Raw genomic sequence first — 22,959 nt, forward strand, 5'->3', positions numbered from 1 at the left:
GCACTGAAGTGTTCGGAGAGTGTTCTTCCTTGGGATGAGTCATCGGGATGCGGAGCTGAGCTCATGCTCCTCCCAGAGGGCCATTGCAGATTGCAAGCAGATTCTTTAAGAAGACAAGTGATCTGCTGCGCTCTACTTCCTTTCTTTATTTCCACTCGCCCCTCTACTTTTTTGTCACCCCTCACTTTTCTACCTTTCATTTCTTTCTACCTTTCACTTTTTAAAGTTTAAAAGTCGTGTCAGCCGTGTTGGTCTAACAGGCAGCCGGCATTCAGACAGGTGTGTTTGTTTGAGGCAACTATGCCCCAAAAATAACTTCTAGACGGAGTGAGGATACACAACAACAGATGGAGGCTGCAGCAGAGGGCACGCAGCAAACGAGAGGGAGGAGAAAAGGGGGTGGGGTGGGCTGGGGTGGGGGGTGTTGGGGTGGCAAGCTGATTTGCACCGACTGACTTTGCCTGTGACAGGTAAGAAGGAATCAGTAGCTCATTGTCTTCACCTATCTCTGCCATCTTCTCACAACAACCGCGCACACACACACACACACACACTGCACATACACTAACATCTGCAGTCCCACATGCACACACACGCCGATAGGAAATGTGACAGTGTGACATCCTTGACAGTTTGGTGTCACAATGTTCTAACATCCGATGATCCACAAAAATGAATCCATTAACAAGTTCAACATTAACCTGGTTTATAACCTCCTTTTGTCTCCGTCCTGCTTTAGTTGAGTCATAAGAGTGGGCGCAGTGTGAAGGAAAATGATATTCTGATATATCGGATGCTGAACTATAGATCTTGATCTATGTGGCTCCACCTGAGAAAGAAGCTTTCAAAACTGGAAAATCACATTTTCCTTCATCATTAGAAGCTAAAAATCTTAAATATGAACAACAACAATACTTGGGTTATTGGCCCTTCTGGCATTTATGCACTCACATCCAACAGTACAGAACCAAAGCATATTAATCCATTATTTTTTGGGATAATTGTCAAAAGTTAAGTTATCAAAATCCTTGAAGACTAACTATTACATAGACGTTTTTCCCCGATGCTCACCTTTGGGGCTCATAAGCGTAGCTTCAGTGGCTTTGCCACCGTCGCCGCAGCGTTCATCGAAGGGCAGGCACTGCTCCCCTGTCCCAGCCACCACCTCTGCATTGTCCGACAGCAGCCGGCCTCCCGTTAACGACCGAACACGATAGATTCGCCTGGAGTTGGTGTCTGAGATGAACACTGCCCCAGATACTGGATCCACAGCCAGGAAGTACTTGTGGGTTGGGTTATTACTATGGCAACAAGACAATGCATTTACTATTATGCAGGTGAATAGAATGATTTCACATTTTCTTTTATTATAAATGTTGGAATGTGAACTAGAAGCTTTTAATTTATTATCACAAGGATCTTACCTGTGTCTGAAATCTTTGTTCCTTTAAAGAAGAAATATAAAAGCACAACAAAACAAATGTTAATTCACACATTCTGCAGAGAGCAACCTACAGAGAGCAACACATATCTGGCAGTGGTGCAAACAGCAGAATTTAAACATGGGTAAACACACCCTGGAGACATGGTATCGAGCACAGTGTCGGCTTCTGTCTCAGCATCCCCTGTGTCTCACCTCATTCTTTCTGTGACAAGGGAGTTTAGAATCCTACATGTTTTTCTTCTCTACTTCTTCTTCTCCTGCCATCTTACTTTAATCTGACCAGCCAATCTTATCTCTATCATCTATTACTTCTATTTTTGGGGGTTTTACCTTAATTCCAGGATGCCGGTTGTGTTCATAGATGGATAAACCCTGCGTACAAAGTTGAGGTCCCCAACATACAGGCTGCCATCGATGCCCATCGCCAGGGCGACCGGCGCCAGCAGTTTGTTGCCATCTGCGAGGCCGTTACAGCTGGGGCAGGAGATACTGCGCCTCCGGCCATTTCCCATGATGCTGGTGATAACAGGAGGCTGCTCGGTCACGAAAATGTTTTCACCGCTGCCCTTGTGAAGGATGCCTGGACAGGAGATAGGAGATAGGAGAGAAACAGAGATTAGGGATGAGTATTTCAGTCGGAGCTTGTATTTTTTTACTGTTAATTATTTTTTGCCATATTAGTGCTGCTCAATATTTATAGTAAACACTTAATCAAATATTGGATGGATAACCATTAATAAAGATCTAATTGTTACAAAGGGACAAATTCTAATAACTTTGGTGATTCCTTAACGCTCACAATACAACCATCAGGTCAAAATTGTTTTTTGTTCAATACTAGACCAGCGACATCCCATCATCCTCTGCACTTCATGAGTTGTGAACATAGAGTGTGTATATTGATGGGCCATGCTAAAGCTAAAACAACCTGGATATGTGCACATTAGAAGCTAGCGTCTGAGCAGTAGCCCGGTGATCAGGGGATCAATCTGCGCTACCATCAATACAAGAGCTCGGCCAATCATCACCATTTATTATAGCATCAAATAAATGTATCAAAACAGAACTTAACGTTTGAACAAAAATCACAAAAATGTAATCAAGAGTATTTTGACTTTAGTTTGGTGCATGTCCCACCCATTTACATGGAGGAGGTGGGATTTCTGACCTATACTTGATAGGATGACTGGCAGAGGAGCGCACAAAGGGAGCGCCACTGAAGCACTTTCGAGAATAATCAAGATGGCTGTCACTAATGTAGTGAGATCGGCTATCGAGACAGTACCTGAAGTGTACATTTCATCTAAAAGGAGGAATGTGAGTTAGTCTGGTTGACACCAGGCTAGAAAACCATCACAGGGTATCATCAGGCTAATGTCAGGTGACAAGGGTGTGAGCTTTACCCCACTTCTAAAAATACCTCCATACACCACTGGTCCCTCAGCTCCGTCCGTTCCATTAGCACATTAGATTGTCATGGCAGGTGAATGAGTGCATCAGCCCTATTTATTTCTCAATGCCTTTTAGCATTACTGCACAGAATGTGGATAATGGTATAGTAAATGATGTAAACAAGAATAACTCTCAGTTGCCCACCGCCATAGAGATCGTGAATCAGTTTTCTGCCCCCACATCCCTGACCCCCTGCTCTGTTCTCGTAGCCTCTGCTGATTGGCTGGCGTACGTGTTCCCTCAGTGGGGATGGTGTGAGCGGATGAGGGAGTCTGACTGGGAGAGAACACAAGCTCTACCCACTGACGGATAAAAAAAGAGGTGCCTGGCATCTCAGTGTGAACCAGAGGAAGTTTACACCCTCCAAAAGGCAAAAGCGAGTTTTGTGAGATATACTGTAAACCTGCTACACAAGGCTAAATATAAACTAGAGGGAAAAATAAAGAAAAGCTGTGTAAGTCTGAGCTAATTTTTTTGTTTCATATCAATGAGTATACGCACTGCTGCGCGTGTTGAGAATATGGTGCCTGTTGAGTGACCAGCCGCCGAGATTGGTGGGATCCAGTTCATAGCCTTGCAGAACGGCTGTCCTCTTCTCCCAAAGGATGAGGCTGGCACAGGACTCATACTCATAGCCCACTGACACTATAAGAGAGAAAACACAGATAGAGAAAAAAAGAAATGGGAAACAGCATAAGATGATGAAATACAAAAAAACCTGAAAGAAACAATACAGGAGGAGAACTTCACAGCACAACCCTCCGAGTTCATTTAAATTGTGTAACGTGTGATACACAGAGAAGCTAGTTAGCACCTGTACTAAAGTTTGCACTCGCACCTAACTAACACTCTCACATGCTGCTAAATCAATTAAAAACCTTGTTAATTGGACAGATTGCCTGATGGGCCTTTAAATCTTTGGGCCGCACCGGTTGCCACAGTTAAAACTCTGCTGGTGGCCCATGTGCTGACGGTAGAGTGGATTCTCATTAGATTTGTTTATGATGTACAAGAAGGGAGAATGGGCTGAAATGAGGAGGGTACTGTGTCCTGACTATTTCTGAGCATGGTTACATGCATGTGTATTTTTATACTGTATGTGTTTGTGCATGTGTGTGCGGTTGTGATCCTACGTGCCATGAGGAGAAGTGTGTTAACACATCAACTCCTACTTGAGTCACAGCAGAGTGCTGTCGCCTGCACCTTTTCAGCTTCTATAATGCATTTCACCTGCATTTGTGTCCTCGGTTAGCAGAATATAACCTAATCGTAAAACCACGTATATGCTTCATTTTCTTGGGGGAATGTAAAATTACAGTCACTCCTGGGTACCACAGGATCTTTGAGTGAAAGTAATTTTACAAACTGTACGCCCCTCGTGATTTTAGTCCACACTGAAGCCCCAGACGTCCACTGCGTCTGCGGCCTGACAGCAGCGTTTGGCTGACAGCATCTGTGAGCGACTGTGACGGCAGAGTGTAATAGCGCTGTGGCTCCCCTGGACTCCTGCTTGCTGCTCCAGTAGCTAACTGCTAACTCACCCTGATGGCTAATAACCCTTCACCACAGTTACGGCTGGCTGACTGAGCCACGCGCAGCCTCGATGAAAAGTAGACGTCTGGAAAAGAAGCACTTAACTGTGGCTACACTGCGTAGTGGATGGAGGCCAGGTTCCTCGTGTATTATCTCCCTCAAGCTTCCTAATTAGTGCTCCCTCCTTCTGGCTGAGCCAGCGCTGCCTTACTTACTGGTAAAGTTTCTAATCTATTCAGTGAGTGCAGGGAAAAGAAATCGCAGCATCTTCCGCAAAACAGCCTCTCCACCGTCCGTCCCTTCTACTCACCAACAGCTTCAGACAGCCCGTAGACCCTCTGTCCATATGCATCGGTCTTATCCCAGATGTAGGTGTAGGCCAGGTTCGGTGAGGCGTGGAACCACTTCTGGAAGAGGTGGCCCTCCACTGCGACCATCAGGTGAACCTTCAGCAGCCCCATAGACACCACGGCTGGAGTCATGGTCACCTTGAGCAGGGAGCGGTAACCCTGCGTCCTGGAGCTTAGGTAGCACAGCTTTAGGGTTGTGCCAGGCACCTCGATCTGCTCATGCAGCACCTGGAAGACAAAGAGACGGAGATGACAGGAGAGAGGGATTAGGGAGGATTAGAGAGTGAGGGAGTAATGGGGGTCACGCTTCCACTGACGGCTGAAGGACAAAAAAAGGGGAAAAAAACAATGGAAGCAATAAAGAATGAGAGAAAGAGGGAGTGAATGAGGGGAAAATCTAAGGAAGGGAAAGAAGAAAGGACAGAGAGCTACAGGAGACAGGCATACAGGAGAGCGGAAACAGAGAGAGGGAACCACAGGGAAGATTAACCGGCTGCCAGAGGTCAGTGGTACTGCACCTGTGTCTCCGGTATGATGGGTTTCTCCCCTGGTTTGGAGCTGAAGAAGGAGGAGAGAGGGGATGCAATCACAAGAGGGTCAGGTCTGACGAAGCCGCTCAGGTCACAGCCCGGGATCGTGTTCTCTTCTGTCTTAAGCACCAGAGTGTCCATAGCATAAAACTGTCTCCAGGGCAGCCACACGGTGTGCTCCTGGCTCAGGAAGGGGGCGCGCTCGAACCGTAGAGTCAGTGATGCCCCGCCATTTGCTATCAGGTCAAACCTGGAGGGGGTTTGAAAGAAGAGGATGGGATTGAGGTACAGGTTGGTGGGGAGTGTGGTGTTGGTGGAAGGATTGTTATTTTGGTCTCATACTCTGTCAGTGTTTCTCTTCCTCTAACTCAGTGTTTACTCCACTGGTTTAGAAATAATTCAACCACAAAAACACCTGGAATTAATATTTCAACATTATGGTACAACAAACTTTTACAACACAAACTTAGACAACAGTTAAAGGCCTGAAACATGAACACAACAATGTCCGAACATAGACAGGAATAGGATCTCATTACAGCAGATGTTCTTCTTTACTCTCATTGTGAGCTGTGGGTTAATGATGAGTATATAAAATACACACGTTCACATTTCTTAGGAGAAATGGCCAGAGCTTTGTAAGTGCTGTGGCCAAGAGCCTCTAGCAACTGAAAGCAAAAAAAAGACTAAAGAAGAAGGTCAGGCAAGGACATCAGAACATGCTCACAAGTCTGAGAAACTAGTGAGTATCTGCCCCCTGAAATATAAAGCCTATTAAATGTTACTGGAAGTTCAGATGGTTCAGCATCAGCTCGACCTAACTGGAAGAAAAACTACCTGCAAAAAGAAAGCACTGGTGAAAAGGATGAAGAGTGTAGGAGTGCTTAAAGAACCTGAGACAGGAAACACAGAAAGCGCACATTTAATGAGCAGAGGTCAGGCTTAGAAACCAATGAATCAAGTTTTTGGCAATAACATGTTCCAGGTGTCAGCCAGACCTAAATTCAATTTAACTTGTATAGGGAGGAGAATTGGACAAAAAAAGTCAAATTAAAGCAGCCGAAAAACCAAAACTCCTGGAAGTCCTGGAGGAGAAACAGAAAAACATGTCAGCAGGGTTAAACCAAAGGTATTAAAACATGGATGTAAAAGCAAAGGATTATGGGGCTTACTTTTGTATGAAGTGTTAATTTAATGGCCATTGTTTTTTGGTATTTTGGGCATCTTATGTTCATTGAATAATAAAAAAAAGAAAATCTGACCTGATGTAAAACAATAATTATATTTACCATTAATTTCATGAAAACAAACCTTTGTTTCACAGATATATTTCATTGTATAAATAGTTTTAAGACTAATTGTTCCAAATATACCTTGGCCAAGGAGTATGTCACGGTCTTTTACACTGGTTTCATAAGGGGACTGTTGGGCCTTGGCGGAGGTATATACTGAATGCTTTTTTAAAGTTTTTACTTTCACGTATACTTTGCTTTTATTTTAAATCCCCTTTGTTTCCTGCTGCAACAACAGCTTAGTTTCATCTTGGGATCATTAAACATTAAAGTTCCCTAATCTAATCCAATCTAATCTAATCCAATCTAATCTAATCCAATCCAATCTTATCTAATCATACAGTCTATGTGGTGAGGTAGTCTCAGCAAGGCGTGCTGAGTAGCTGATGTACATACATTCCATCCTGCCGTGTCAGCGTGTATCCGTATTGAGGGTTGTTGACAAAAGACACGTTCACCCCCACCAGAGGGGTTCCATCTGTCGTCAACACCTGACCCCGGATTAGAGACGCCAAGCTGGAAGAGGACAGAGAAGACAAGAGTGACGGAGCGATAGTAAATCCATCAGCCCAATCTTCCTAACCATCAATCATCTGGTTTGATTAATCTCGCCGGCTTTCAATCATCCAATTCCCCCCCATTCATCTATTGCTCTGGTCTTCCACCACTCATTAATTAGAAACAATCAGCAACCCACACCATCCAGATTAGCTCACGTCAATCATGTAAACAAAGCATGACAATATAGATGGACGTGTGTGTGTGTGTGTGTGTGTGTGTGTGTGTGTGTGTGTGTGTGTGTGTGTGCACCCTAGCTGATGCACAAAGAACAACATGTAAATGTTTCAGAGCTCCTTCATCATGACTTTGATGAGTTATTTCCTTTGAAACATCTGATGGCTGCGTGTGTAAATGTATGCAGACAAGAATCAGCACCATGGGCAGTGCTTCACAGCTCCTCTGGATCTATGGGGTAATCTTGGCTTGGTCTGCCTTTGGCTCTGGGATTTGTTAAGGTCTTGGCTGCCTTCAGTGAACCAATCTGAAGTCTGTTTGATATTTGCGATGTTGAATCCGTAAGGTTGGGGCTATTTTTCACAGCGTCCATTTATTCAAATAAATGTCAAACCGTCTAAGAACATCAATGTGTTCATCTGTAGCATCTCACAGGCCAGTGTGATGTATTTTTTTGTGTTTCTGACAAATACAATGAAAAAAAAGTGAACTCTAAAAACTGCGGAAAATTAAAGAAAGTTTCTATCCTGCGTTACTGTATTTATAACTACTTTTTGATATATGTTGGAAACATTAAAAATAGCATGTCTGAGTGTATTCTTGTATAAAAAACCCTTTCTTTACTTTTCTTGTGAAATAATACTAATAATATTTTTTATTTTTATGATTCACCCTGCACTCACTGATATATACATATATTTAATTTATCTCATGAAATGGAAAAGACTATGGGTCAAAAGTGTGAGCTTAATGATTAGTTGGTTAAACTAATCATGTGTGCTTTCAGTCTCAATTATTATTTCCTCTCCTGTTCTCTGTTTAAGTATCAGTGCACTACATGTATCATAAGTGGAAAATGTCACACTTTTATTTTGAAAAGCTGTAACTTTGCTGCTGTCAGAATCCTTGAGGTTATGGCCTAATGACGCATCTGACTCTGGTTGTCTTGGATACCAGTGGTGGCATGGATATTAATAGCGTGTAATTACATCTGGTCACGTGTGTGTTCCTTGCTGTACCTGGAGTTGAACGGGTTTTCCCCAGGGATGGTGTGGGTGCTGTCCCGCCCCACGAGCATTTTCACGCGGTCATAGAACGAGCGGACGTGCGGCTGGGCCACGGAACTCTGCTGGATGACTTGCAGTGGGTCCCGGGAGCCGCGGCACAGTGGGCTGTTCTGACAGGGACTCTGGATGCAGCAGTCTGGGTCCATGCAGTCTGTGAGTCCGTCTGAGGAGAGTGCAATTATTAGGTAGGGGGTACAGGAGCAACGAGGAGTGCAAAATACCTCCCCCTGCTTCTTCCACTCTGGATGTAATCTGTGCTTCTTTCACAAAGAGAAGTTTAATTTTGCCGTCCGCAGTGAGGGCTGCCTCTCATGAGACCTTTATCTTAATTCTATTTCTTGTTTTAATTCATTATTTTTCCTCTATCTCCCTTCACTCCATTCAGAAGCAAAAACTTTTGCAGGTGGTTTTCCTCAGCAATGGGCTGCTTTACACCAAACTTCCTCCAGCTCCCCTCAACTCACCTCCTTCGTTGTCCTTGTTGTCAGCGCAGGAGGTCTCCATGGCGACACTGCAGCCGGGGCCCCTCCAGCCTGTCTGGCATTCACAGTGCCAGCTCTGCTGTCCCATGGTGCACTGGCCGTTCCCGTTACACAAGTTGGGACAGCCGTCTGCGAGGAGAGGACAGGAGGAGAGGGGAGGAAGAGGGGAGAGATGATGGGACGGTGATTCTTGTTTGTTTTACCATCACTGATACACAGATGAGCACATTCAAACACAAACACAACACACTCTCATATGGTTGATTGACCAATGAGCCTCACTCAATTGAATAAGCACCCAGTAGCATATTGTAAGTATTGATTGTTCAAGAATCAATTTGATACAGCAAGTCAATTTTCATAGACACCTTCCCATCTGTATGTCTCTACACCTGTGGGATGGCTGCTAAAACATGTGTGTGTGTGTGTGTGTGTGTGTGTGTGTGTGGAGAGAGGTGAATAGATCATTTGATTCACTTACTTGATAAAGCTCCACCTGATCATCACTCTCTCTCTCCCTTACTCATGATTCAGTGTAGGTAATGGGATTCTGATGGCCTCCGAGTAATGCTTTCTCATGAGAGAATGAGATTATGTTCGATGGAGAGAGAGTGTGTGTATGTGTGTGTGTGAGAGTGTGCAGTAGCAGTAGCAGTCGATGAACTAATAAACCTTCATTTTAGTTATATGCAAAAAGTTCTATGATAATCTATGGCCCTGGAGCCAAGTAAGTTCTAGAACTGCCAAAGCAAACCAACCCTCAACCTACACTTGACTTAAAGGCAAGAGAAACTAGAATTTGTTTGAGCCTGATGAGATAAAAGTCTGATAAAAACAGATAAAAAAATCGATTTTACAAAGGGTAACCTGTGTGTGCGGGACTATTTTAGGACCGGGAAAAGTGACTTCCTGGAGTTTCCAGTCAACCAGGAGTTAATTTACTGTATGATGCCCAATGTCAATTTGCATTCATGCTCATACAATATTACCCATCAATGTATTTCTTTAAAGGCCTTTAACTCAGGGGCGGATCTAGGATAATTCTAAATCAGGGGCCACAATTTACAGGGGGTGCAATTATACGTCCAACATTCATGTTCAGCAAGGTTAAAACTCATGTGTATTGTTCATTTTGTTAGTAGGTGACTACTTTATTTCAAAAAAAGAAAGACTACTGACAACACAGGTGCAACTCAAGGGCTGGTTTCAGCTGGGGCCCTTGTCCCCATCCCTGGATCCGCCCCTGCTTTAAATCCTAGCCTGGCTTTACCCTGTATCGCTCTATATTAAACCTTTCTAGGTCTGATCTAAGATTTTGTGCTTGCCACATTATAATGCATCAGGAAGAGGAGGGAAAAAGCCATGATGACACAATGACAATGTTTTCTCCAGCAGCACAAGGAGCCCAAAACAAACTTGTCACAATGGTTTTCTCTTCAATAAATGCGAGAGCGGGATGTGACACTCTTAAGTCTACCCACGGGAGAAGGAGGCAAAGACAGGGTTGACTGATAAAACAATATGTGCATGCACGCAAAGGCACTTAGCCACAAACACACACCCAGCGCAACGCACCCGGGGGATATGACCTGACATTTCTCACTCGGCTGTAGTGCGCCGACACAGTGCGAGGAAGGACAAAAAAAGAAATAAAAACCCCAGACAGAGATTATGAATATGAAACGCTTTTCACCGAGTCCTGCTCAATAGATTAATGAACATATTTTCACTCAAGTTGCACTGTAGTATTTTGCCCTCTAACAAATCGCTGCATCAATACAGCCATGCATCATGAATACAAATAGTGCAATCTAAACTGTGGCAGCGGCTGAATTAACAGGCATTTCTCCCCAATTGGCATTTCATCATATGTCTCAACCACCAGGCGACGAGGGAAAGTCAACAAAGGACTTTAAAAAGGGACAGTGCGCCATCTTGTTTGAACTCCCAAGAATAGAGAGAGAGAGAGAGAGAGAGAGAGAGAGAGAGAGAGAGAGAGAGATAAAGAGAGGGGTGGGGGATGGGGGGTGGAGAAGCTTAACCAAGTTTTTCAGCTCAACAAGAGGAATCAAATCAAAGGTTTTTAGCTTTAATTATTACCATTTTCTGCATCAGGGGACTGCTCATGACACTGTATTAACAGTCGAGCTGGAATAGATTGTCCCCAAGTATCGAGCTGGGGGAACAAAGGCAGTTAGCAGTGATTGCCTGTTAAATGGAGTTGCCATTTAAAGCAGCCAAATACTTATGAAGCACCCGGACAGGACAATCCATAGTGGGCATTGATCGGCTTGCCTGGGCAGGCCGGCACGAGGCTCCTCTCTCTTTAATGCCAACGCCCAGTCGATACCCCCTCATACTAACAAGAATAAAGTGGGATTTCAGAAACCATTAAGTCCACCCTCCTCACTAATGTAGTTGGACTCTGATGAAATCCCCTTAAAAAGGAGGAGAAATTGCCTTGGGTTATGGGTCAGCACACACTCTCTTGTGCGGTGAGCGGCGTGTGTGTGTGTGTGTGTGTGTGTGTGTGTGTGTGTGTGTGTGTGTGTGTGTGTGTGTGTGTGTGTGTGTATGGGTGTGGGTGTTGGGGTATATGTCTGTATAGAGAAAGATATTGTGTGAGACTCCGGGGAAGGAGTGAGAAAGCGATAGAGAGACAGAAAGAATGAGAACAAAGTCTGTAAGCGAAACTAAGTCGAGGCATTGTACTAAAAAGTTCCACCATTCTCTCTATTCCCCGTTTCCAGCTCTAAAGGTCAAAAAGTAAAGGTCACAGCCATAAATCCGAGACCGCTGCTTATAGATGGACTAGATAACTGCGCTCTCTCGGATCAACCTCCGCTCATCTTCTCCATATTCTTCAGACGCTACCTGAGGAATAACATTGATTACTTTGCTCCACATCTTCTTTTAACTGTCTCTCTGCTTCCCCTTTGATTCCATCTGTTCATCTTTACTCTCGCCCTCTGTCTCGTGCTACCTCTTTTAACCCTGTGATTTACCGTTTTCTCTAGGCTGGCTCTTCAAAAAACAATGAGCATTATTCCATTAAGCGGCGAGGGTGAGAGGACAGTGTCGACGGTGCTCCAGGGACCCGTACTGTCAGGCAATCTGTGCTGCTCCGTGTAGCCCGACAGAGGTTCAGCTGCGGGGCGAAATATTAAGCATTCTTGTTGTGCGGTGTGATACAACTCACCCTGGACCTGCACCCTTGTCTGTTTGCGTCAGTGTCTCAACCCTGATCCATGATTCCATTTATCTTTGTGTGATCTGACTAAGCTGTTTGGTTGTTATATTTTTTCTTGGCTTAGGTTGTCGGGGATAGGTTTGATAAAAAAAAAAAGACCTGGAATTAATATTGTATGCTCGCTGAGTCACTAACACACACACACACAAACATACACACACCAACAGAAGCTCACAAAATAAATTTATTAGCCACTCTATCATGGCTGTTGCTACAAATACCCAAATGTAAACACACACACACTCTGTATTTCTGACACCACATTAAGGCCTCGCATCAGTGGCCTATGAAATTCACCAATTACAGTACCTCAAAAGTTCTTTACGGCTTTCAGCATTTTCTCCTCGTGTGAAACAGATGTTTTCGCCGTACATGACTAGAATACCTGAGCAGAGTTATGTGTTTTGTGATTCCACATTAAAAATATGGAGAGGAACACACACGCACGCACACGCAAATACATGCACATCCACACGTTCACAGCACAGCCCTGCTACACCGTTGATGCCACACTAAGGCTCTACGGTACCCCGCGACACATCTAGGCTCAATGACAGCTCACCCTCGCTGTGGTGCACCGCCCTGAACGGCAGTGCACTACATGTAGGAAGTTATCATTGAGGCTGACGCCCCTAGTCTACGGACAGATAGCACCACAGAGTCTACAGAGCCAAGCCAGGCCAAGGAACCCACAGAATGCAGCAGCTAGCTTCTACCACCACAGGCTAAGAAACAAAACACCAGAGTCAAGATACGGTACCTGCTTTGTCAACCATGCTCCCATGGTCTGCAGTGGGAGAAAACGTGCAGAAGGTAAGAGATGGGGAGAGTATTTTTTTTCTTTTCTGTAAATAAATGCAAGCAACATCATGCAGAGCTGAAATGAACAACAGGCAGGCTGAGATAAGCTATGCACTGGGAGTGTCTGATGCCGGTGAAATGTTCTTAGCGCCAAGCTAAGGCCTGACAACTCTTTCATCTCAGGCTGCTGTTACAGTCAAAGCTGCCCTACTTTCTAATGGGGGGGGGGGGGGGATCATAATCTCTTGTTCCCCGGTGCATATGTATGTGCTGGCATGCGTGCAAATGTATGTATATGCGTTGTTAGTGCACTTTTGTGTTTTGGTGTTTTTGTTTGTGTATCATATTGCAGTCACAGTGCTTGTGGTGACAGGGAAATGAGACATTGTGTCTCAATGCGCTCCGGGTGAATCAAAGGAATCTAGCACTCATCCATCCAACGTGACAGTGATGTCAATATGAGACAGTGGCTGACATAAAAAGTCACACACGCACACACGCACACACACACTAGCACAACTGTGCGCATGCACACATACACAAACAATGTAAGGGAGCTATTTTTTGATCAAAGTGAGGTGAAGAGTTTTGCCTTTCATCACGTAACTGGTGTTTTCAAAGGACGGAGAAACTAAGATTCCTGGAGTCTTGCAGTTGAGAGGCAACCTAACAGAAGCTAAATCCTGCTCTTTTGTAATCCTCCCACCCCCACTTCAAAGAAGTTTGCTCCTCTCCTCTCTGTTCGCCCGCCTCCTACATCAACCCCTCTCTTCAATCCCCTGAGGTCCCCCCTTTTGCCTCCACTCCTCATGTCCAGATTTCTCTAACAAAGTGGAAAGGAGCTGCCAGTTTAGGCAGACCTGGTGCTGGTGTTTCTGTGCACACCCACATGCTGACACGCAGACACACATCAAACACACACCTCCACACAAACACACACACACACACACACATAAACAGAGAGGGTGCTTACCAATGGTGCAGTGCTCTCCGTTCCAGCCTTGGTGACACTGGCACTTTCCTTCCTTGCAGGACCCGTGTTTGATGCAGAGGGGGTTGCACACGCGCTGGTCACAGCCGGCGCCGGTCCAGCCCTCCTCACAGCGACATGTGCCGCCCATGCACACTCCATGAGTCCCGCAGTCAACGGAACAAACCTCTGAAGGAAGTGAGAAAAAACAGGGTCACGAACAACATTTCCGGACTTGAAGGTTGATGTGTTTTGTAGGTTTATAATAACTACTGCAGTGTTAAACCTGCCTGTTTTAATTCCTCCTGTATTAATGCTCAGGAGATACTTTCGAATTATTCCTCCTTAAACAGTTCAACAATATGATGTTACTTTTTATTGTTTGTGTGCTGGACGTTGTGTACAAACTTTGTATTCATCCTTCCTGGTTTATCTGCAATGAATAGTTTATAGTCAATGTTTTCATAAAATATACAAGTTTGAACGATTTAATAATAATAATGCTAATAATAATGATACTAATGTTAATAATAAAGCAAATAATAATAACTAATAACTTTATTTGCAAAACACTTTTCAACACAAAGTACAAAGTGCTGCACAATAAGAAAACAAATGGTTAAAATACATGAGGAAGTACATAAATAAAAGTCGTAATAATAATAACCTAGCAGCCAAAGCAAAGTCAGGAATATGCCTTCCAACAAAACAGAGTCTTTGTAGTAAGCACTGATTTGCCGGTCAAAAGAATCCTGGATACGTTTTTAGATGTCTGGGCTGCATATATTTGCTGTTTCAAGAGGAAATGACAATATTTCAAAGTTAAGCAGGCTCTGACTAGATGTTGAAATTTTGTCACTGAAGTGCCACTTAAAAATGGTGATGTGTTAACAGAAGTCTAAAAACGTTCACATTTAAACCTAATTCATTTTCAGTTTTAATCTGCGAATAGAGTGTTTGATTTCATCCCATGTGACAGCGAACATATTATCCTGGCAAGTGCAAAAGAGACAAAGAAAAATCAAACCCACTAAACTGCACTAAATACAATTCTCCACCATGCACCTTCAGTTAAAATCAGTGAAAGTAGTTTTGCGACGGCTGGGTTTATTTGCTGAGCCTCCATTACAGTCACTGTGATTCTCAGATATTGCAGCCGGCGACGGTGCATGTGGTGAGATGTGACAATCGCGCTCGTGTGCGCAGGACACCCCGGTGCGCGGTGAATGTAGTATGTACAGATGTTTTGATACACACTTGCCGGGGTATCCTGCGGAGAGGAACAATGTTTTCTTTATTAAAGCCAAGCGTCGCTTCTCTCGTAACAAATGCCGCAGCTCTGTTTGTGATCCTGAGATGGGAAAGCGTCTCGGGCTGGCACGGTGGAGGTTGCCGTCTCTCTTACAGGGGTGGCTTTATTTTATTGAGATGAAAAACTGTGGAAGTTGAGTATTTTTTTTATTACAAAAGGCTTTTAAACATGGATCCAGCTACTTTAACAACCAATATCTCGCTTCTTTTTTTAACTCCATCCCCGGGGGCGAAGCCAAGCATTATGAATCTCATGCGCAGGAATTGACTCCAGACTCCAATCTTCCTTTTGTCTCGCACATCCACACTTTAATGCCTTCACGGAATGATTGTAAGAGTCAATATCCACAATGCTGACACCCCAACATTCATGTTGTCATTGAGTTTCTCTAAGATCTCAATTTCTCCTTTGCATTTGCTTCCAGTATAATACAGAATTACCTTCAATGTTCTGATAATAATAATCTATGAAACCCATAATAGTCTGGCTCCCTGGTACATTTCTTACATGCTCACAGCCTGCAGACCATTTAGAACCTTTCAGGTTATTATGCAATGGTCTTTCAACTGTTGCTATAAGTTCCGGATCTGGGGAGGAGGCATTTACCGGAACTATCTAATGACCTGAGATCTGGCACAACTTTCCTCTGTTTTCTTAAGCTTAAGATTAGTTGTTCTGTGTGTGTGTGTGTGTGTGTGTGTGTGTGTGTGTGTGTGTGTGTGTCTGAGGCATTGGTTTCTTGTGAGTTTTTGTGGATGGTTCTCTTAATTTTTCTTCTGTTTTTGTTATAGTGGCAGCAGCATCTTGTACCTTTTATTATATATGTACCTTTTTTATTTCATTTAAAGCCCATTTGGCCCCTGATAATCATTAAAACCTGTCATAACGATGCTGCCACTGTTCACTGTAAAAAAGTAAGTAAGTTTGTAGAATTGTCGATTTCCTCCAAGCCCAATTAAAAAAATACAGCAGTTTGAAATAAAACACGTCCATAGGGACCACAAAATATGTTTGAGTGGTCTGTCTAAGGCTACATTTATACCATTACTTTTTTGCATTAGCAATTCTGCTAATGATATGCCTGGCGTTAACATTACTAGAGCCATAAAAAGTATTTCCGGTCACGACATAGCCTTTTCTGATTCGTCAAGCTATCACACTACAACCTTCCGGGAGCCTCGTCTACCAGTGTAGAACGCTGTTTTTAATCTGAAATGTAGTATTATAGATAAAGCCCTATTCTGTTTATTAAACCCCAAACTCCATCTTTACTCGTGTTTTATTCTTACAGGCAAACCATCAGTTGTGAAGTTGTACTTACCCATGGAGCAGTCAGGTCCCATCCAGTTGGGGTCACAGCTGCACAGCCCAGTGTCTGGTATGAAGGCCCCGTGGCCGTGGCACTGGTCTGGGCACTGGGCCCTGGGCAACTCGCAGTGCAGCCCTCCCCATCCTGGCTTACAGTGGCACTCCCCATTCACACAGATGCCGTTGTTGGAACACGTCGGATCCAGGCAATCGACTGCATTAAACCAGGAACGCACCAAGAAAACACCATGAAGAAAAACAAAAATGAACAAAGACAAAGCTGACGTTAGAAGCAAATTAAATAACAGTTTTCTTCTTTATTAAATAAAGAACGAGATGTGACAGAGGACATATTTTCATTCTTTGTGTACACAAAAAGATAATTAAATGAAAGAAAAACATTACCGGACATTACTAAGGCAATTAAAGCGCACAATAATGAATAGCTCTAGCATCTAATTGGGGCATGTGTTCCACTCTGAAAGAGGAGCGAGGCCTCGCTGACACATTCAATGGTGTGTGAGCGGTCTGCCTCCGTGCACGGGTGCGTGTACATTTGTGCGTATGTGCTAATACATGGGGGAGAATGTGACACTGTCAGTCTGCCAGGTTGACAGGCAGCTCTGAGTCCGAGCAGTGAGTGAAAACCAATTTGACAAATTACCTCCTCCTCGCAAAGCGCCCACCCACCCGCCCCTCCTCATGCCTCCTGTCATTGCTCTGTCCCGCTCTATCTCTCTCTCACCTCGTCCTCCACTCCCCCCTCTTCCCCCTCAGACATGGCTGACCCCGCTGCACCTTTTTGGACACAAGCGTTCATAAAAAGCACAGGCTCGCACATAACCCCGGCCCTCCGTTTCTGTTTGCCTGGCAGAAACGGCAGATCACAGCCATCGATTTTCATGTCGCTGGCACTCCAGGTAAATTGTTTGAGGGACTCGGCTGTGATGAATATCAGATTTGAGACCAGAGGAGGAGGGAGGGGGGTAAAAATTGGATGAGAGGGGAGAGAGAGAGAGAGAGAGAGAGAGAGAGAGAGAGAGAGAGAGAGAGAGAGGGGAAAAAAAGAAGAGCAGGAGAGAAACTGCTGACCTTGTTCTCCGGCCCTGAGTCTTCACTTCCTTCTGTCACTCCTTTTTTCTCTTTCATCAGCCCTGACTCTCTTTTCGCTCTTTCTTCATACATATTTACCTCCTGACCCCCGACCTTCCCCACCTCTCTCTTTCTCTCTCACTCTCCATCTTTCTGACGAGAATGGGGCGTGCTGATCCTTCTTAACAAGGATCAATAGAAGCGATTTCATCCCTTAATAAAATCTCTGATGTGTTTGGCTGCGGCATCATACTTCATCTGAGCATACGGCGGAAACGGCAGGCACTCACTCAGGGTGAGATTATGCTGTGATGAGCTGTCTAACGGGAGTTAGAAGGGCGTGTGTGTTTGTATCTGTGATTGTGTGTGTGTGTGTATGCGTGTGTGTTGTACTGAAAACAAATAATCACTCAGGCAGGCTGAAAGAGAAAAAAACGACTGACACATTAAACCATCCCACATCCTTGGGGGATCACCACACCATTAACTCTTCTGCTCTCACCCTCTGCACAGCTCTGCCCTTTGTAGCCAATGGAGCACATGCAGTTGCCGTCGGTGCAGGTGCCGTGGCCGCTGCAAAGAGGGTCGATGCACTGCGTGATGGGGACGTCACACTCGGGCCCCTTCCAGCCGCTGTAACACACACAGGAGCCCTTGTCGTATTGGCCGTTGCCGCTGCAGAGCACCGGGCACGCCGCTGGAGGAAACAGAGAAAGAGAAGGGAATAAAGGAAAAAACATTAGCAGGCTTCTTAGAGATTTTCGAAACAGTGAAACGCCAAGGTGCCCACCCAAACACACGCTGACCCGCCTAACACTTCACCATTCAGGTGGGTGAATAGAGTGGTTAGGGTCTGGCGAGTGGCAATGACACGGAGAGTAATTACAGGCAAGGGTAACTAAACTATTCATCAAAGCTGTCTATCCCAGGTGAGCCAAGGAGGCGTTAGCTCGGGGAGCTGCCATTCATCATCACTCATCTTGTCTCAGCTCCACCTAAGGCCACACGCCGTCCCACCGCTCTTAATCCTCTCTCTACTTTTCAGCACGGAGACGAACGTACCTGCTCGTCTAATTAGACGAGAAAGAAACGACGCCGACTTTTCCGGCAGAAGGAACTCATACCTTTGGAGCAGTCCATGCCGTGGAATCCTGGGAAGCAGTGACACACACCAGAATTACACTCTCCGTTGCCATGGCAATTGCGCGGGCACTCCTGCACCGAATCTGTGAGGAAGAGAGAGAGAGAGAGAGAGAGAGAGAGAGAGAGAGAGAGAGAGAGAGAGAGAGAGAAGGGGGGGGGGGGGGGGGTGAGAGAGTTTGAGAGTTCATCAAAGCGTTCGATTAAATCATTGGCACCGTTCATTCTTTAAGATGCTACAAATCGTGTCAAGGCGCTCCGAGTCGCAGTCACAAAGACATCAAAGGCAAATGCCCTCCTTCAAGATTCCATGCGTTTCTTTTCAGTGCATTTTTCATAGTGTGGGGAGAATGCGTTTTGAATCAGCCATTTCCTTCAGATGGCATCATCGCATATCTAACATTTCTCTGCACGCTGTGTCAGAAATAAGAGTCTAGCCCCCTGCTCTACACCAACATCCTCCAACCCTGCTGCTCCTCCTCTCTACATTCTTACTTTAGTTGTTTACGCCTGAATCTGGTCCCACTGAGTTTATTAATACTTCATACACATGTGGTTGTTTGGCAGAACTTGGCAGGTTTTAGCTGGAGTGCATTTCTGCTTGTATGACCTCAGTGCAAACAGTTTGGTGGGAGGAAACAGGGTCAACACCAGCGGTGAGGACACACTTTTTGATTTTGAACTTTCCTCTTTTCCCAGCTTCCACTCTTCTCCACATCATTACTCAGCCTATCCACACTGCCTTCCTCTCCTCACGCTTCCTCCCCCGATTCGCTGTCCTCAGCCATTTCCATCCCAAATCTCATCCCCTCGTCTCTCCCTCTCACCCTAATGCATCCCCTCTCTTTCACTCCCCTCTTCAACTCCTCGTCCTTCACTCCACTTCACTTCATTCTGGCTTTGCCCCCCGCCATTATTTTCTTCCCTCCTGCTCCCTCCTTGACTTCTCACTCTAATTCTGCCCTCGCAGCCTCTGCCTCTCCTTCTTTCGCACCTCTCCTACTGAAACCTCTACTGCCAGATATTGACATTGAAGGATTCCTTCAAACTACTTGACTCCTTCTATCCATCCCCCCACTTGTACTCAGGTTTGTGTCTCTGAAATTATTTGCGCCGCTGTTCCGGCTCCTAAATACATCCAGTTTGCAGGGTTGTTGCAGCATTTTTATTTGGATACATTCTGTTTGTACATGTGGTGCAGACGGATCCTCTTCACACGTGCACTTACACCATGGAAGTGATTCTAAACTCTCTGATATAAAAAGCTGTGTTTTGTTTTTGACTGCAAATTCTCCACTTGTCCTGCTACGTTTTTGGCAAACACAGATTGTTAAACTCACTAAGCGGTCCTGCCTACTTGACAATGCTACTATAGTTGTGTGGCGAGTGGCAACATTGTGCACATGCTGCTGGTGTGATTTTCACCCTGTGAATGTGCAAAGTCTTTGTCAAGTTGAACGAAAATAATCTTTGACGTAAATGCTACTATGTTCCTTTTAAAGGGGAAAGCACCCAATTAATGTATTAAAGTCTCTCTGCAGGTAACAGTAATTAAGGAATAACTTAAAAGTGCTCCATCCTGAAACAGAACTTTTGCACTGAAGTCGGACCTATAACTGTCCCCTCTGTATAAATCGTGGCCCCCTCTATGGCCCCTGATTTAGACAAATCCTAGATCTGCCACTGCACTGTGGGTATAACATGGTTTCGACCTGTTTCAAGTTAAACTTAAGACTTTGTAAGACCATAATGGACGAAATTTAAGATCTTTGTCAAGTATGACAAGTCCCAGAATTACTAATGGAAGATAAGGTGAAGTAGCCTTGCAGAGAATAACCCTTAAAATGCCACAAGAACCGACTTTGGTCTTTCCAACCGCCAAAGTGAGTGTCGTTGGTTTTGTCTGTAGTTTTATTTGTAAGTGTGCTAATATCTGTATCATAGAGAAAGAAATATCCACACATGGAGATATTACAAATATGCATATTGATGAAACATTTCTCCTAAAAATGTAAGCAACAACAGTAGAATTAAATTAATATTTAGCAAAGACTTTTTAATGCACAACATTTTTTATTTGTTGTGCTAGGGTTAAACCCTGCGTAATGATACAGTGTTCATGTAGATGCATTGAATAAAAAAGACAAAAATGGTTCCGAAGACACACACAGTATAGCCCGGTTCGCACTAGCAATGTCGGGCCGTTTTTGTCGGCCGTCAAAAAATTGGCAACACACAATTTTTCTTCGCCGTGTTAGATAAATTCAGCCCACTCGTATTATTCGTGACGTCACGCTCTGCTTGGCCATCATTGGCTGCAGCTGATCACGCCACATTGCGTGATCAGGAACTTGGTGCGCTCAGTAGTTGACTTGTGGCTGTTGTGATTGTACGTCATTTGTGATTTTCTTTTAATCTTTCAATCCCTTCATACTAACTATGTCGAGCAAAAAAAGAAAGTGGTTGGACGAATACGTACAATATGGATTCACGTGTATAAAGGAACGTGATGGGAGTCAGCCTCCTCAATGCATGATTTGCAATGCCAAGTTGAGCAATTCTAGTCTAGCACCGGCAAAACTAAAGGAACACTTCCTAAAGCTGCATGGAGATGGGAAATACAAGAACACAACGCTCGCTGAATTCAAGGTGAAGAGAGCCAGATTCGATGAAAAGGCTACTCTGCCTGTTCTCGGCTTTGTACCCATCGACAAACCGATCCTCACAGCATCGTACGAAGTTGTGTACCTGATCGCAAAGCAGGGCAAACCACACACCATTGGTGAAACACTAATAAAATATATACCTATGTTTTGAAGAAATCATATTTTATTTTTCCAATTACGAAGGTTTCGGTGAATGCACTGATGAAGCTTGCAGGGTTCAGTACCTCCAATAAGGTTAAGAACCACTGTTCTAAACGCTGGTGTTTAGTCACCAGCCTGCCAATCCTTTCTTTCATCTCACAGTTTTTGCCTCTGCCTCACCCATGATGTTTGTGCTGAAGGAGACCATCTCTCTTTCCCGGCCGTCGTTGTAGAAGGCCAGGTGCCAGGCGCCGGCATCCAGGTACTGGACAAACACTGCCTCATTAAGTACCACGGTTTGGATGCTCCTCCTCTCCCGTGGAGACTCCACCACGCTCCACTTCTCCTTCCCGTCCAGCCGCTCCATATAGTCATACTGATGGAGAAAGAGTGAGAGAAAGTTGAACGGGAGTGCAAGTATGAAATGTATGATTCATTGATGAAGTGCTGTGCTGGCACTTCTTCACACTGAGGAAAATGACCCACAGTTGTATGTACAGGAAGATTAAAAGATGGAGGGAAGGAAGTGCGGCTGGAAATTGCCGGGGAAGCATGAAGAATGCAACAGACAGAACCCCTCGACTCAGACAGTCATTCTCTGAAGACACATTCAGACGTGTTTCTGCTGCAGCGCCACAGCCTCCTCTTCCGTCTCTTTACCAGGTCAGGCAGTGAAACAGTTATCTGTGTGCAATTATCCTCTTCTACAAATCAAATCTGCTGTTAATTGAGTAGTTTCTAATTAATAAGAGGCACTAAAACTTACATTACTGTGAAATTAAATTAAGTATAAATCTCAGCCTGAATTCGTTTTATTCAAACATCTATTACAATAAGTCACAAGTGGATTTTAGGATGTTTTTTCAAATGAATGGAGAATTTTTCCATGATTAAAATGATAATTCTGTGGGAAGATCATTCCCCTGCAAGACTTTCACTTGCCAGATTTTACCTGAGCATGTGACGGAGGCAGGCCCTTGCGAATGTACACTCCAAACAGGGCGTCCTTGCCCAAGGATATGTTGAACTTGAGGAACTGGGGTTGGCTGAGGTGCAGCAGCGACCTCCAGAACACCCCCGGAGGCACCTCTTGAGTCACCCGCCTCCCGACCTCAATGTTGCCCGTGTCTATGCTGCTGTTTCGGCCTGCCCACGGACCTGGAACGAGGGGAAAAGAAACTGTATAATCTGTGATTATATGCATCGATTGTCAGAGTCAATAGTTAATCATCACAGTTTACTGGAAATAATTTGCCATAAAAATTCATGGTCATTGAATAGTAGGGGGACGAGCGCCATTAGCTCTGCAAACTGTGCGTCCACAGCTTGTGTTAAAGCGAGTGCTGTTAGGCGACGGCAGGATGCAAAATGATGCCTTTTGCTGCGGAGCCTGC

General features: G+C 44.6%; 1 protein-coding gene across 4 annotated transcripts in view; it reads right to left on the reverse strand.

Annotated features, from left to right (window-relative positions):
• The window catches only part of tenm2 (teneurin transmembrane protein 2), a 107,509-nt gene that overhangs the window by 12,667 nt on the left and 71,883 nt on the right, over positions 1–22,959 (reverse strand). For 2 of the 4 annotated variants that reach the window (XM_034597697.1, XM_034597700.1), the window contains 16 exons: positions 22,518–22,744; positions 21,746–21,941; positions 18,743–18,844; positions 18,121–18,315; positions 16,540–16,740; positions 13,910–14,095; positions 12,896–12,922; positions 8,868–9,014; positions 8,356–8,566; positions 6,998–7,117; positions 5,298–5,559; positions 4,740–5,007; positions 3,398–3,541; positions 1,775–2,024; positions 1,425–1,445; positions 1,072–1,301 (listed from right to left, as the gene is read on the reverse strand). In XM_034597697.1, coding sequence (XP_034453588.1) covers positions 1,072–1,301; positions 1,425–1,445; positions 1,775–2,024; positions 3,398–3,541; positions 4,740–5,007; positions 5,298–5,559; positions 6,998–7,117; positions 8,356–8,566; positions 8,868–9,014; positions 12,896–12,922; positions 13,910–14,095; positions 16,540–16,740; positions 18,121–18,315; positions 18,743–18,844; positions 21,746–21,941; positions 22,518–22,744 — 2,787 coding nt within the window. The remainder of the gene's footprint in view (positions 1–1,071; positions 1,302–1,424; positions 1,446–1,774; positions 2,025–3,397; positions 3,542–4,739; positions 5,008–5,297; positions 5,560–6,997; positions 7,118–8,355; positions 8,567–8,867; positions 9,015–12,895; positions 12,923–13,909; positions 14,096–16,539; positions 16,741–18,120; positions 18,316–18,742; positions 18,845–21,745; positions 21,942–22,517; positions 22,745–22,959) is intronic. The other 2 variants (XM_034597698.1, XM_034597699.1) reach the window with 2 other exon arrangements.

Source organism: Hippoglossus hippoglossus, chromosome 10 (assembly GCF_009819705.1).
Source record: "Hippoglossus hippoglossus isolate fHipHip1 chromosome 10, fHipHip1.pri, whole genome shotgun sequence".
Lineage (NCBI taxonomy): Eukaryota > Metazoa > Chordata > Actinopteri > Pleuronectiformes > Pleuronectidae > Hippoglossus > Hippoglossus hippoglossus.